This window comes from Marmota flaviventris, chromosome 2 (genome assembly GCF_047511675.1).
Source record: "Marmota flaviventris isolate mMarFla1 chromosome 2, mMarFla1.hap1, whole genome shotgun sequence".
Lineage (NCBI taxonomy): Eukaryota > Metazoa > Chordata > Mammalia > Rodentia > Sciuridae > Marmota > Marmota flaviventris.
Window position 1 is genome coordinate 7,061,905 of NC_092499.1, and position 12,212 is coordinate 7,074,116.

Sequence of the window (12,212 nt, forward strand, 5' to 3'; positions counted from 1 at the left end):
GCTATGCTATTTTCTGTAGAAGGTGACCAAGGTGGACCTGCAGCCACCCCCACAGAGCCGAGCCTGTGGATTCCCGCCTGTTTCTACCTTCTATCGAACCACTTTGATTTGTGGAGAGAATAGAACTTTTTGATAGTGTGGTAAAAACATTGATTTGAACTATTTTAGTAAAAGGAGTAACAAATAAGATTGTGACCGTGTATACTTTGAGCTAGATAAATAAAGGCCTCTTTGCAAGCCTTCTGGTTGGTGCTCCCTGCTCATCTCTGTTGAGGACTGAGGGGTGGCCTGGAGCCATGGCCCAGCAAGCAATTCAGATGGGGATCAACTGGCACTCTACCCTTGCCCCATACATTTGGCCCCTCAAGTGGATGGTGGAGTCCACTAATTGCTACCTACAGGTCAGGAGTGGAAAGGATTTCCCATCCAAGCCTGGTCTCAGGAGCCCACGTTCTGTGCATGGATGCTGTAAAGCTCAAAACTGGTCTGGAATTTAACCAGGGTGGTTAAAATCACATGCAGAGCCACACCTTAGTGCCCCCAGGGACATCAGGGAGATGGTGGGGTCAGGCTTTCCATCAGTGTCCCTCATCCCTCCTCCAGCTGCCTTCAGTACAAAAGGAGAGATGGGCTTCTGTGGTAGACTCCACAACCCCCAACCCCACACCTCCTGCCCTGTTAAACAAACAAGGGGCAAGTTCCAGAACTGATTTTATTTGGCTAACTGACTGAAGGAGTCTTGTTTGTAACCAGGATGGCATTCACAGTATGTTGTTACATTCACACTTAAAAAATATATCTCTATGTACAGGAATTTGCAAATAGATGTAAACATACATTACTTTCCAAGTACATTTCTCCCCTTCTCCCAGGAGGAAAAAGAAATAAGCCATCCAACAAGGCCACCCCTTCACAATAGTTTAATACAAAGGCTGCAAATACCTCTAAATCAAAAAAGTGGTTCATCTGACCTATTGGGTCTCATGGGGAGAACACCACTGAATGACAATAATGACAACAGCTTGACCTCAGATGGAACTGGACTATTTAAAACTGAGTTCCCAGGAAAAATAGGCACTGATTTCTAGAAGGAAAATCACTCCTTACTGAAGCTATTTATTGAGCCAATATGGCTGGTTAACATTTTCACTAGTATAAAGTAACCCAGTGCAGGACTCTCAGACGACATTAGCTGAAACTGTACAGTCAGACTGCAAGAGGCGCTGCCTAGGCCACACTGAAGCTGGCTGTCCCGGTCCTCCAGGTGTGAGGACCACCCCAATTTCATCCCAGGGATCTGGCCCCTCCCTTCCTTACTGCAACTGTCTGGCATTATACAAGGTCCCCGCTGCTTACACTTAAACTACTCTTCAAGTTAATTAGAAAAACTCTTTTGTTTAAAAAAAAAAAAACAAACAAGGGAAAAAAAAAGGCGTCAGGTTATCTCATCCAGGCCGCCCTCCCCAGTCCCCCAACAGGAGGCATGCCAGGTGGGGGGATGGGCGGGGGCACAGGTGGCTGTCCTCCAGGGGGCACTGCAGGAGGCGGGTAGCTAGCCGGCGGCAGGCCCAAGCCTGGAGGAGGGTGAGGTGGGACTGCATGGGTGGGGGGCAGGCGAGGGGGTGGGGGTGGAAAGTTGGGGTTGTAGGTAGGTGGAGGTGGTGGGTAACCAGGAGTAGGGGGTGGAATGGCAGGTGGGGGGAAGGAGGCTGGGGGAGGAGGCACAGGTGGTGGGGGTGGGTTGGGGGGATAGACATGGGGGTGGTAGGGAAGGTGAGTTGGCGGGCCATAGGCTGGGGGCAGGGCGCCATAGGAGGGGCCTTCGGTCTTCATCATGGACTGCAGGCTCTGGTAACCCTCTCCAGACATGTAGGAGCTGGTGGTGGACATCCCCGTCATGTAGCTGGAGGGGGGCGGGGGCGGGGGCCGGTGTGGTAGAGGTGGTGGCTGGTGCACAGGGGCCGGGTGGGCCGGAGGAGGAATCTGGACTTTGGGGAGGTCACTGGCATCCACCGGGCCAGGCGGCTCGGCCTCACCTAGAGCAGCAGCGAGGGGAGGCTTCCGGTCTGCAGAAGAGAGACAAGTCAGTGCCCCACCTGTGACTTGACTAGGTTTCCAGAGCCGCCAGGTACAAAACCACAGGCATGACTCCTTGAGTGGGAGCCCTGAGCCAGGAGCTCTCAGCCCACTGCAGGCTGTGAGGGCCACTGCTGTTGCTGAGGGCCACCTTTACAAAGGTGCCGGGAGCAACTGACACATTTGTAGTCTTATGTGCAGACCAATGTCCTAAGGCCAGCAGTTCTTGCCCTGACCTGTCTCCTAGGCCCCCCAAAACCATCTCCCAATGACCCCAGGCCTCTCCTCAGTGCTGGGTGTACAGCTACAGGGGCTCCGCTCAGAGCCTCTAGCACAAACCAGTGCGGGCTCCGCTCCTGCAGCACCTGCGTTTTGCCAAGAGTCTGTGAGCTGGTCAAATGAATGAGGTGCTGGTTCTGGTTCTGTTACTAAAGAAGCCAGGCCGGGCTTACGCTGTTCCTTGAAGGATCAGTGTGTCCACATGCGAGTGGCAGGCAGCACCTATTGTCAAGCATTCCTGAAAAGTTCCTGGGCTCAGACCAGGCCATGGGCCTCCCCTGCAGTGTTCCAAATCCCTTGGCCCTCACTCCTTTCCCAAAGCCTCCTCTAGTAGGTTTGGCCTGGGAATCCCAAGTCCCGGTCAGACCCTTGGAAAATGACATCAGAATATCCCATACCACAGGTAGCCCAAGACTTAGAATGTATGTCCTTCCCTGAGGTAGCCCGAAAAGAGCAGGAGTCACAGAAAAAAGCTTCTGGGTATAGAAAATGTGAACTGTGCAGGCAGTTTCCAGCTCCCTAGGCACTGGCCTGTGCTCTCCTGGGCTGGACAAAGCACATCATGGCATCCTGATTGTGTAGACTTGGACACTAAGCACAGAAGAGACCTGCCCAGGCACCAGACTACTGCTCTCCATCAACACAGAAACTGTGGCATCTGCCATTCCCTATCCTCACCAAAATGAAGCTGAGCAGAACTGCAGGTTGGTAACAGACACGCTAATGGAGCTGCCTGTGCTAATCGGCACTCCTCACCAAGGGAGGTAGGACAGGCCCCCAGGTGAAGGGCCCTTGACCATTGGTCTCAGAACCTGAGCAGACCAATTACCAATTCCTCCTGTGTCACTCCATGGGCCTTCTGGGTCCACATACACCCCCTTTACCTTCCAGCCCTGCGACACTCAGCTCAGCAGCCTCTCCTGTCACCAGAGCACCCAAACTTGCCTTTTGTGACACTGCTCTACAGAGGCCTGTCCATGGCACTGCTCCCTTTCTGCACCCTCCCTGCTGGCACCTGGCTGCTACACAAGGCCCCAAATTGCCACTAAACCTCACTTTGAGCTCAACCTCTCTCTCGTCATGGTCCTGTGCTGCACAGGAGCTGTGACTCTGCTTCTTCATCCCCTAGTGCCCCGACTCTGCCTCCTGACCTTCCGCACCAGACAGCTATGAATGGGCCTTGCCTAAGGAGCCCCTGTGACCTGGGCTTCCTCTGTAGCCACTTTCCCCTTTGGGAGGTCCTGCTGTGGCTGCCAGGTTCTTACTCCTACCACAGTCCTCCTAGTGGCCCATCTGGCTCCCAGGTCCTGTCTGAGAGCTAGGCCTGTCCACTTGCAGTCGTCCATGGTAGAGCTGCCTGTGCTGGGCAGTGCCCCTGCAGGGCCTTGAACACAGGCAGGGGCACCTCACCAACTGCCCCGTTTCCCAACTGTGCCACATCCCACATCCCTGCCTGGTGGTGGCTCAGCCCCTATCACTGGATTGGGGAACTACAATTGCTGAGTCGACAACTACTCTACAAGCACTAAATGAGCAACTGCAGCATCTCTCCCCACCTGCCCTGTACTGGGGATGGAACCCAGGACACTCTACCCTGAGCTAAGTCCCTAGCTCTTTTTATTTTTAAATTCTGAGACAGGGTCTTGTTAAGTTGATAAGCCTGGTCTTGAAAGTGCAGTCCTTTGCAGGTGTCTTTTAAAGCAAGGTTCGTATTAAATTGGAGATTGTGGGATTTGGCTCCAAGTAGAAAATGATGCTTCCTTTTCCTCAAAGCATATAAAGTTACCATGAGTGGATATGACAGAAAGCCAGCTAATGAACTGCACGTCTGTGCAGGCATGCATCAACTTGAGTAGCATCTTCATATGCTCTGACCAACAACTCCAGTTAGCACAGCAGACTTACAAGAGGCCAGGGAGAACTCCAGACTATCTACATCCTTCAGAAAACACGCCAGCCCTGCCTGCTCTGGTTCAATGTTTCAGCTTCTGAGATGGTGTACAGGTAAAGAAAGCTATTTCTAGTGCTGAGAAGCCTTCCAGCTCAGTGTGCCTCTGAGAACCTGAAGCCCTTCCATTTCCTCTCCATGTGATTCTGCCTACGGCTTACTCTTCTAATTGCACTAGGACGACATCTTGCCAAGGAAGCAGATATGAGAGGCTGGAGTCTCACACCCATAGTAGTCCTGCCCGGCTCTGAATCAATGTTCACTGTTAGCAGGATTTTATTTTCCTAAAATCCATTTATCTGTGTAGTTCAGCATTTCTGGATATGAGATCAGACGGTAGCAGATATACTGAGGTCTATAACTGCAGAATATCTGGTTCGTGATGCAAATGGTTTTTGAAAGCTCCTTGCTCGTGGCTGTCTCTGCAAGCTGCCCTTCTACAGGCTTCCCCAGCACCCCCACACTGTTCCGCTGTCCCATAGGAGCTGCAAGGATGCCAGCTAAGCAGCCTCGGTAGGCACTCACCTGGCGGTGGGTGGGCCGGAGGCAACGGTGGGTGAGTGGTCTCTATTTTCGGGATTTTAGGTGGTGGTGGTTCTACAAAGAAAAAGTGAATTAAAAGGCCATTCATACCAATTCCTGTAAATAAACATGCCATAAGGAGAAAAAGAAAAATGTATTATCAGAGATTTCTTTGGGAGAAAATGAACAGATATGACTATTGCTTTAAGGGAGCCAGGGGAAGGCTGCAGCCTAACTGCTGTGAGCTCATGAATCCTGCTCCAAGAGCAAAATGATTCAGGTATTACCCTCTCCCACCCAAAACAAGGCCTGCCGACCTCCTCCAGCTAGCTGGTTCTCCATATCTAACTATGTGTCCTTAATGACCACTCAAGACAAGTCCTTTCATAATACAAAGAAACAGCATAGCACATCTCAGAGAACCCAAAGAAAGGCCCTGAGCAGCAGTGCAATGCCACTAGGTCCCCTGGTGCTTACTAGAGAATTCGCCACCTTTTCATTTGTATTTAGACATTTGAAGTTTATTTTCTCACTCTCAAACACTGATTTCCAGTTGGCAGCAAGCAGTGCATTACCCAGAGACAGCGGCACAGTCGCAGACAGAATTCAAAGTGCCCCAAAGCACCAGTGGCTGGCGCACACCAGGTGGAGGAAATGGGCCATGCCTTGGCACCATGTTGCCAGCCTCCACAATGACAACGTTAGGCCATTAGGACAGGCTATAGGAAGTCCACACTCTGCTGTTTTGTAGCTTTTGTCCTGAAACTCTGGACTTGCCTGATTCTATCTTGGACACCACCCTGATCACCGTCTCCCCTGGCATCGCTGACTACTTTCTCTCCTTTGCCTTAAACATGAGTTATTAATTCAAGGTTCAGGGACCTCTTTGTTCTTTACCCCCTTCTTTGTTGACTAAGCCCTGCTCTCTATAGTAAATCTACATTTCCAGCCTCTCTCCTCCAACACCACATTTTAACCCTGAGCCTCCAACTCACACTTGACCTTTCCCTCTGCTGCTGGGAAATGGTTGCACTCTGTCTCACTTGCTTCCCAAAACTAGTCTTGATTAGAGCCTCCTGACAGCAGTATGAGAGTGATACACTCTCATACACCTATAATTTTTAACTTTCTAACAGTCTTGTGAAAAACTAAAAGAAGTTGAAACTAATTTTAATTAACTTGATATATCAAAAATCAAATTTCAATGTGTAATCAATACAAAACTCCATTCAATTCACAAGATTTTTTTACATTCTCTTTTCTTGTGAACCTGTGGAGAGCTGAGGTGTGTGCACCGTGGGGTGTGGCAACCCAAGTCAGCAGCATCTCTAGCCCTTGCCTGCTGGTGGCCTGCAGCGCACGGCATGGTGGAGCTCCTAAACAACACCACATCCTGGCCCTTCTGATCCCATTGCCACCACTGTGTGTCCCCACAAGGTCCCACTTGGTGCCTACAAGCTTCTCCCCTCATTTCCCATGATTTACCCTATTTCACTGCTGGCAGGACCTGATCTCCAATGAATGTGACTCTACTGTTCCCCTGCTCAAAAACCTCCATCAGCTCCATTGCATATGCAAACCCCGTGCTCCTGAGCTGAGGTCTATGACATGCTGTAAGCCTGAGAAGTCTCATTTTCCATCCTATCAACAGATGTTCCCTTAACCTCGCCATCAGAGCAAGACTCTGACTCTCAGCTCCTCTGCACGCCTGCCCCCTTCTGCCTGATGCTGCTACCATCGGCTCAAAGGCAGGTCTTTCTCCAAGGTCACACAGGCCCTTCCTGCCTCTCTACAGAATGACGTGTCAGCTCATCTCAACTGCACGCTCCGTGCAGCGTAGATCACAACCCACTCTTGCATCTTACACTTAAGGTATGTCAATTTGGTGCTAAAAAAAACCTTCACCTTACTGAACTCATTCTCTTAAAGATGCCAAGAAAAACAGAATTTTATTAAAAGCTGCAGATTTACAAGTTTTATGAACAATTCATTTGAATCAACAACTAAGCAACAAAGGAACGAGTATATATGCCTGTGCCTTTAGAGAGAGCAGTGTGAAGGGATGGACTGGCACAGAGACAAACACGTCTAATTTTCTGTTTGGAGTCTTTCAGATTTTGCTCATTCTGTTCATTTCCAATATAGAAGCAAATTAAGCAACTGTGGACCCTACGAATGTGAACACAAAACCCAAAGTGTTTTCCAAAGAGGGCTTGCTTGTCCCAGCAGCAGAGCTCAGTGTGTGGCTCTTCAGGAACATATAGCCCAGCACCTCCTGTCCTTTTCTTCGGCCCTTGCTGCTGCTGCCACCTTGAGGACAGGCGCTCCCTGTGTCCCTGCACTCCTGTCTGCATTGCTGCAACCCGTCCTCCTTCACCCACAACTGTATTTTTATACGTTAGTACATTTTTACTGCCAATAATGTTTCAAGTATGGATCCCTTTGTCAAGATACAATCTAAAAATTATAGTCCATTGATAAGCAGACAAGAAATGTGCTTTTTCTGGCGGATGGAGAATTTCTGAAGAGAACTAAGGTTAGGTTTTAAGACTAATCTATACTTGAGAGGAAATGATGCTAAGGCTTTACATAAAACTCAAGTTGTGCATAGAGACACAAAACTAAAAAATATTAAAGTAAGAAATTACCTGCTGCTTTGCTCTCTTCTTTGGGAGAAACCACCTGTTATAAAAGAAAATACACAACTGTTAACTGAGATCCAGGTTTTGGTGAGGAAAAACCCTGGGCACTAAGAGAACCATAGTTGATAGAATGTGGCCTCAGACCACAATTATTTGTGCTTTGTACTTGTAGGGATAGAGCTGGACACCTAACAGGTAATTCTTGCTCCCTCCCTCTTTCTCTTTCCAATCAGACAGGATGTCTGTGCACAGTGAGTTCTCAGCAGCATTAGCTCCAGCCTCTGATCTGCTTGATCCCCAGAACTTGCTGATGAGTGCTTACCCACAAGGCTTTTTCCAGTGGCCGTGCAACATAGGGCCAGAAACTTTTACAAATATCCTGTATCACTTACAGAACAGAACACCAAGGAAGGAAATAGAAGGCACAACTATTCAATCAGTCAGTGCACCGTGGCTGGACTCCCTGGGGTGGAGGAAATGGTCCTCACTTTAGGGTCAGGCAGGTGCACATCATCAGCATCCACAACAACCCTAAGAGGGGGAAACACCCTGACAGTTTCGGAGCCCAGTCAGAGATGACATATAGTGAGGCCTGGAGTTGAGGGAGAGAGCCCTCCTGGTTCTCAGAGGGCTTTAGTTTTTGGGCTCCCTAAGGCAGAATGGAAGGAATAAGAAATAGGTAGAAAAGAGACATAAAGAAGAAGTAAGTATAATTTTAATTCAGAAGTTTCATGTACTTTCCCAGGCCTATCTCTACCTCAACCTGTTTACTGTTAATTAATCCCTAATAATTAGATTAAGAGAAAAATCACATTTTTAAGAAACCTGTAATTTAGGGGACTTTCCAGCTACTGATGGAGATGAGATACTGAAGACCTCAGTCTAAAGATCCTAAGTCTGACTGGACAACCAGAGGCCATCTTGAGATCACTAAATTAATATATCACTATTTCATACCTACCACTCCTTTAAAAGAAGAGTAGGGAACCCCAAAGTTGCATCTCTTGCTCTCCAGATGGCCTCATTCTCTCCTGCATGTGTATTTCTTGCTTTACTCTCAAAGATGTCTCTCTCTTGAGCTTGTCCCTATTCTCCCTGAATGTGTATGTATATCCACCTTCCTAAATAAACCTCTGTCAATGCCCCTGACCAGTGTGTGCTGAAATTCTTTTCTGTCATAAAAATCAAACACCTCACTGGCCCTGAGTCAAGTTTCCCCCCTTCTTTGGAAACTTGTCAGGCTCTTCTTCAGAGACACCACTTCTCCTGGGACATCCCCGCTGATGCCCAGCCTGAGTCTGGGCCAGTCACTTCCTGCTCACAGTGCTCAGTGCAATTCCTTAGAAACGGGACAGCACTGACGTGCGCTGCTGCCACCTGGAAAGCCTACTCACCACGGCCCGTTTCACCTGTCGGGGAGGACTGGGCTGTGGGGACGGCTTCTTGGGTGGCTGTGTGGGCGGCTGCTGCGGCTGCTGGGCTGACTGCTGGGAGTCCTTCTGCTGGGGCTGGGCTGGTTCGGAGCCTTGAGACGGTTGTGACTGTTGTACTTGTGGCACTTGTGGTGTAGGCTGAAGAGATGGGGGCTGTTGCAGCTGATGGGGGGTGTGATGAGGCATCTGTTGTTTTCCTTGTGAGTAAAGATCCAGGATCTGGTGGCAGATATCTAAATGACAGCCAACAATTTCACTTACCACAAAAAAAGACATTTTAAATCAAATTTTACCTATGGAAAACCTAGCTATGATTCCCTAACAAGGACCAGTAATCAAGAATCCCATTTGCAACCCACCCCATCATTGCTATGTGCAAAACTGGGTTGGAATTTTAGCTCATTAAAACTTTATGCTTGGAGAAAGCAAAAATTGTATTAGAGAATTACAAATGTCTCTGAAAAATGGCTTACAGATACCTATTTGGGGAAATTCACTCTTAGGACTCAGGATTTACAGGGACATTCTCAAGGAAGCTGGGCCTGCTCAGTTTACCTTCCAAAACATCAACAGGGACATCTTGAACAAACTGCTCCCACCATCTCCTATACATGGGTTTGGAGGTCCATTCTTGTATTTCAAACTTGCACAAGCGTCCTGCGAGATACATCACGGCTACTGCTATGATCTCTGGTTCCCATTGCAGTGACAAGGTGGTGCAGAGACTAGCTCGACAAGGAAAGAAAAAAAAAAAAAGACTTCTTGTGTATAATCCAATATTTATGGTCACACCAATGCACGGAGATCAGAAGCCATCTATTTGCATGTCAATTTGCTTAGTCATCTAAACATGACTCAAGTGTTATAAACAAAAAAGCAAGTCGTTAGGTACCAAAATAAGCTACTTCAACCATCGTTGCTTATTTGAATGTTCTTTAAAGAATTATAATAATTCTATTATGTTCAAAAACTGCTAATTATGAAACACCAAAGAAAGATGGTTTACGTACTTTCTTTTGGTGTTGAAATCCTGGCCCCTGCACTCCTTCTTCAAGTAAAACCTTATGGGAGGTCAAACATCCTACAAGTCAAATCTAAGAGGAAAAAGCTGCTGTGCTGCCATGGGGCAGCTGGCTCCCAGTCATTGGCATTCTGAGGAACACACTCGAATGCCATCACAAAAAACCAAGTGGGCTCAAAGCATGCAGTTGTCACAATACTCCAGGGTGTTGCTCTGTACTTATATTTCAATTTGTCAGTAAGATTTCAGCTTTGCACACTACATGGCCCTGCAGGGCGGGAAGAAACCCATTTGCGGGGAAGCAGATGACCTGGACTTCAGCCCCCAGCTCTGCCACTGTCACTTCATTCAAAGCAAGTCAATTTTTTTCTACTATAAAAGGAAGCATTTGTATTATATGACCTAGAAAATCCTTTTAATGACATCAATGTATGAACATGCATACCTGTCATTTACAAATGTCCACGCCATTTGAACCAATTTTTGAATTTTATTTTTATCACCTAGAAATGAGGAAAACAGGTAAATCAATAGAAATGGGGCGGGGAGGGAGAATTCAAAAGAAGCAAAAGCATTTAAGACCTACTATGTGTCAGCACAGCAAAGATTTTTTGTCTGAGAAATGAGGACAAACAACATGGGTCCACATTCTACCTCTTGTTCTTTTTCTACATGACCTACAATGAACCACCATTTATGGGAAGCCTGGCTCTGAAGCTAATTTTATTAGTCTATTTAAAAAATTCTGACTCATTTTCCTGTCTGCTATCACTTGGCAACTGGATGACAGAACCTGTTTATGCATAAAAGGAAACAGCATTAATGGCCACACCACTGAATTGTCTGAACAAGCTATGTCCTGGGTAATGCATTAATACATCAAAACTTCCTATTTTCCTCTTCTGAAAAGCATAAGGGGAATATCATTAAAAACTTCGTTATGGTTTAAATATGAAGTGGTCCCCCCCCCCAAAAAAAAACACGAGACAATGTAGCAATACGTGAAATGATTAGATTATGACAGTAGTAACCTAACCAGGGGATTAAACCAGTTGATGAATTAATAATTTGAAAGGACTGCTATGCTGGGTAGTAACTGTTGGCAGATGGGGAGTGGCCAGAGGAAGTAGGTCATTGGGGGTGTGCCTTTGGGGTTTATAATCTGTCCCTGGCAAGCAGAGCTTGCAGTGTGCAGGTGCTTTCTCCTTCTCCTTCCCTCTCTTTGCTTCCTGGCTGTCAAGAGCTGAGCAGCTCCCCATCTGCTATCTTTCTGCCAAAATGTTCTGAGTCCCCCATGCCTACAGCAATGGAGTCAGCTGACCATGGACTAAACCTATGAACTGTGAGCCAAAATAAACCTTTCCTCTTCTATCTAAGTTGTTCTTGTATATTTTGGTCACGGGAACAGAAAGCAGACTACCACAGACTTGATTTCAGAATGCAAACGGTCTTCATCTGCAATGCATGGAATTGAACCCAGGGGCTCTTTACTGAGCTATACCCCTATCCCCTTTCATTTTTTAAATTTGGAGACAGGGTCTCAGTAAGTTTGGAGGCTGGTCTTAAACTTTCTATCCTCCTTGCCTCAGCCTCCCAAGTCACTGGGATTAAAGGCCTGTACCACCATAACCAGCTGGAAAAGGTCTTTAAAATAAAGTTAAAAATACAACAACAACAAAAAACTTCTTCCTCCTTACCTTTAAGTTGTTTTGCATATTTGAGCAGGAATTGGTATGGATGTTCTACCTGTAAATCAAACTTTATGGTCTGTAGTAAGATTCTCTCCAGAACCATTACTTCTTCCTAAAAATAAAATAACAAATGCTGGGACAGTATTTATAATCATAGGTCTCAAATAGCATTAAAAAAGAGTAAACATTTTCATCTATTTTCTCTTCAAATTACACTTTTACTCTTTATTCCTTCTCTCCTCTCTCCACTCAGGCTCAGACAGTGATAGATTTCCAGAACTTACCACAGGAAGCCAAGCATCAGATGGTTAGCTTAAAAAACATTAGAAACAAAATAAAGATCCTTAGAAATGTTAGCTACTTCCAAACATGCAGAGTCTCACTTTACAAAAGAGACCTTTACTTGATAATTTAAATATACTGTGGTGTCTTTTGAGATTCCCTTGAGAGAATGCAATCACCAAGGGATTTTTACAGGAAATTTGCAGGAAGAGATTGTGACAACCAGTTTTACAAAAACTCACAGTAAGTTGTATTTGTGTGTGTGTCGGGGGGGCACATCATTTTTGTTTTTAAAACTTTCACTTATCTAAAACAAGC

At 46.8% G+C, this 12,212-nt stretch overlaps 1 protein-coding gene across 1 annotated transcript in view; it reads right to left on the reverse strand.

Moving 5' to 3' along the window:
• Window positions 1–698: 698 nt before the first annotated feature.
• The window catches only part of Ccnk (cyclin K), a 29,082-nt gene continuing 17,568 nt past the window's right edge, over window positions 699–12,212 (reverse strand). The window contains exons 5-11 of the mRNA XM_027946663.3: window positions 11,619–11,724; window positions 10,367–10,424; window positions 9,456–9,625; window positions 8,862–9,133; window positions 7,474–7,507; window positions 4,829–4,900; window positions 699–2,066 (exon numbers count right to left, since the gene is read on the reverse strand). Of these exons, the coding sequence (XP_027802464.1) occupies window positions 1,441–2,066; window positions 4,829–4,900; window positions 7,474–7,507; window positions 8,862–9,133; window positions 9,456–9,625; window positions 10,367–10,424; window positions 11,619–11,724 (1,338 nt within the window). The 3' untranslated portion in view covers window positions 699–1,440. The remainder of the gene's footprint in view (window positions 2,067–4,828; window positions 4,901–7,473; window positions 7,508–8,861; window positions 9,134–9,455; window positions 9,626–10,366; window positions 10,425–11,618; window positions 11,725–12,212) is intronic.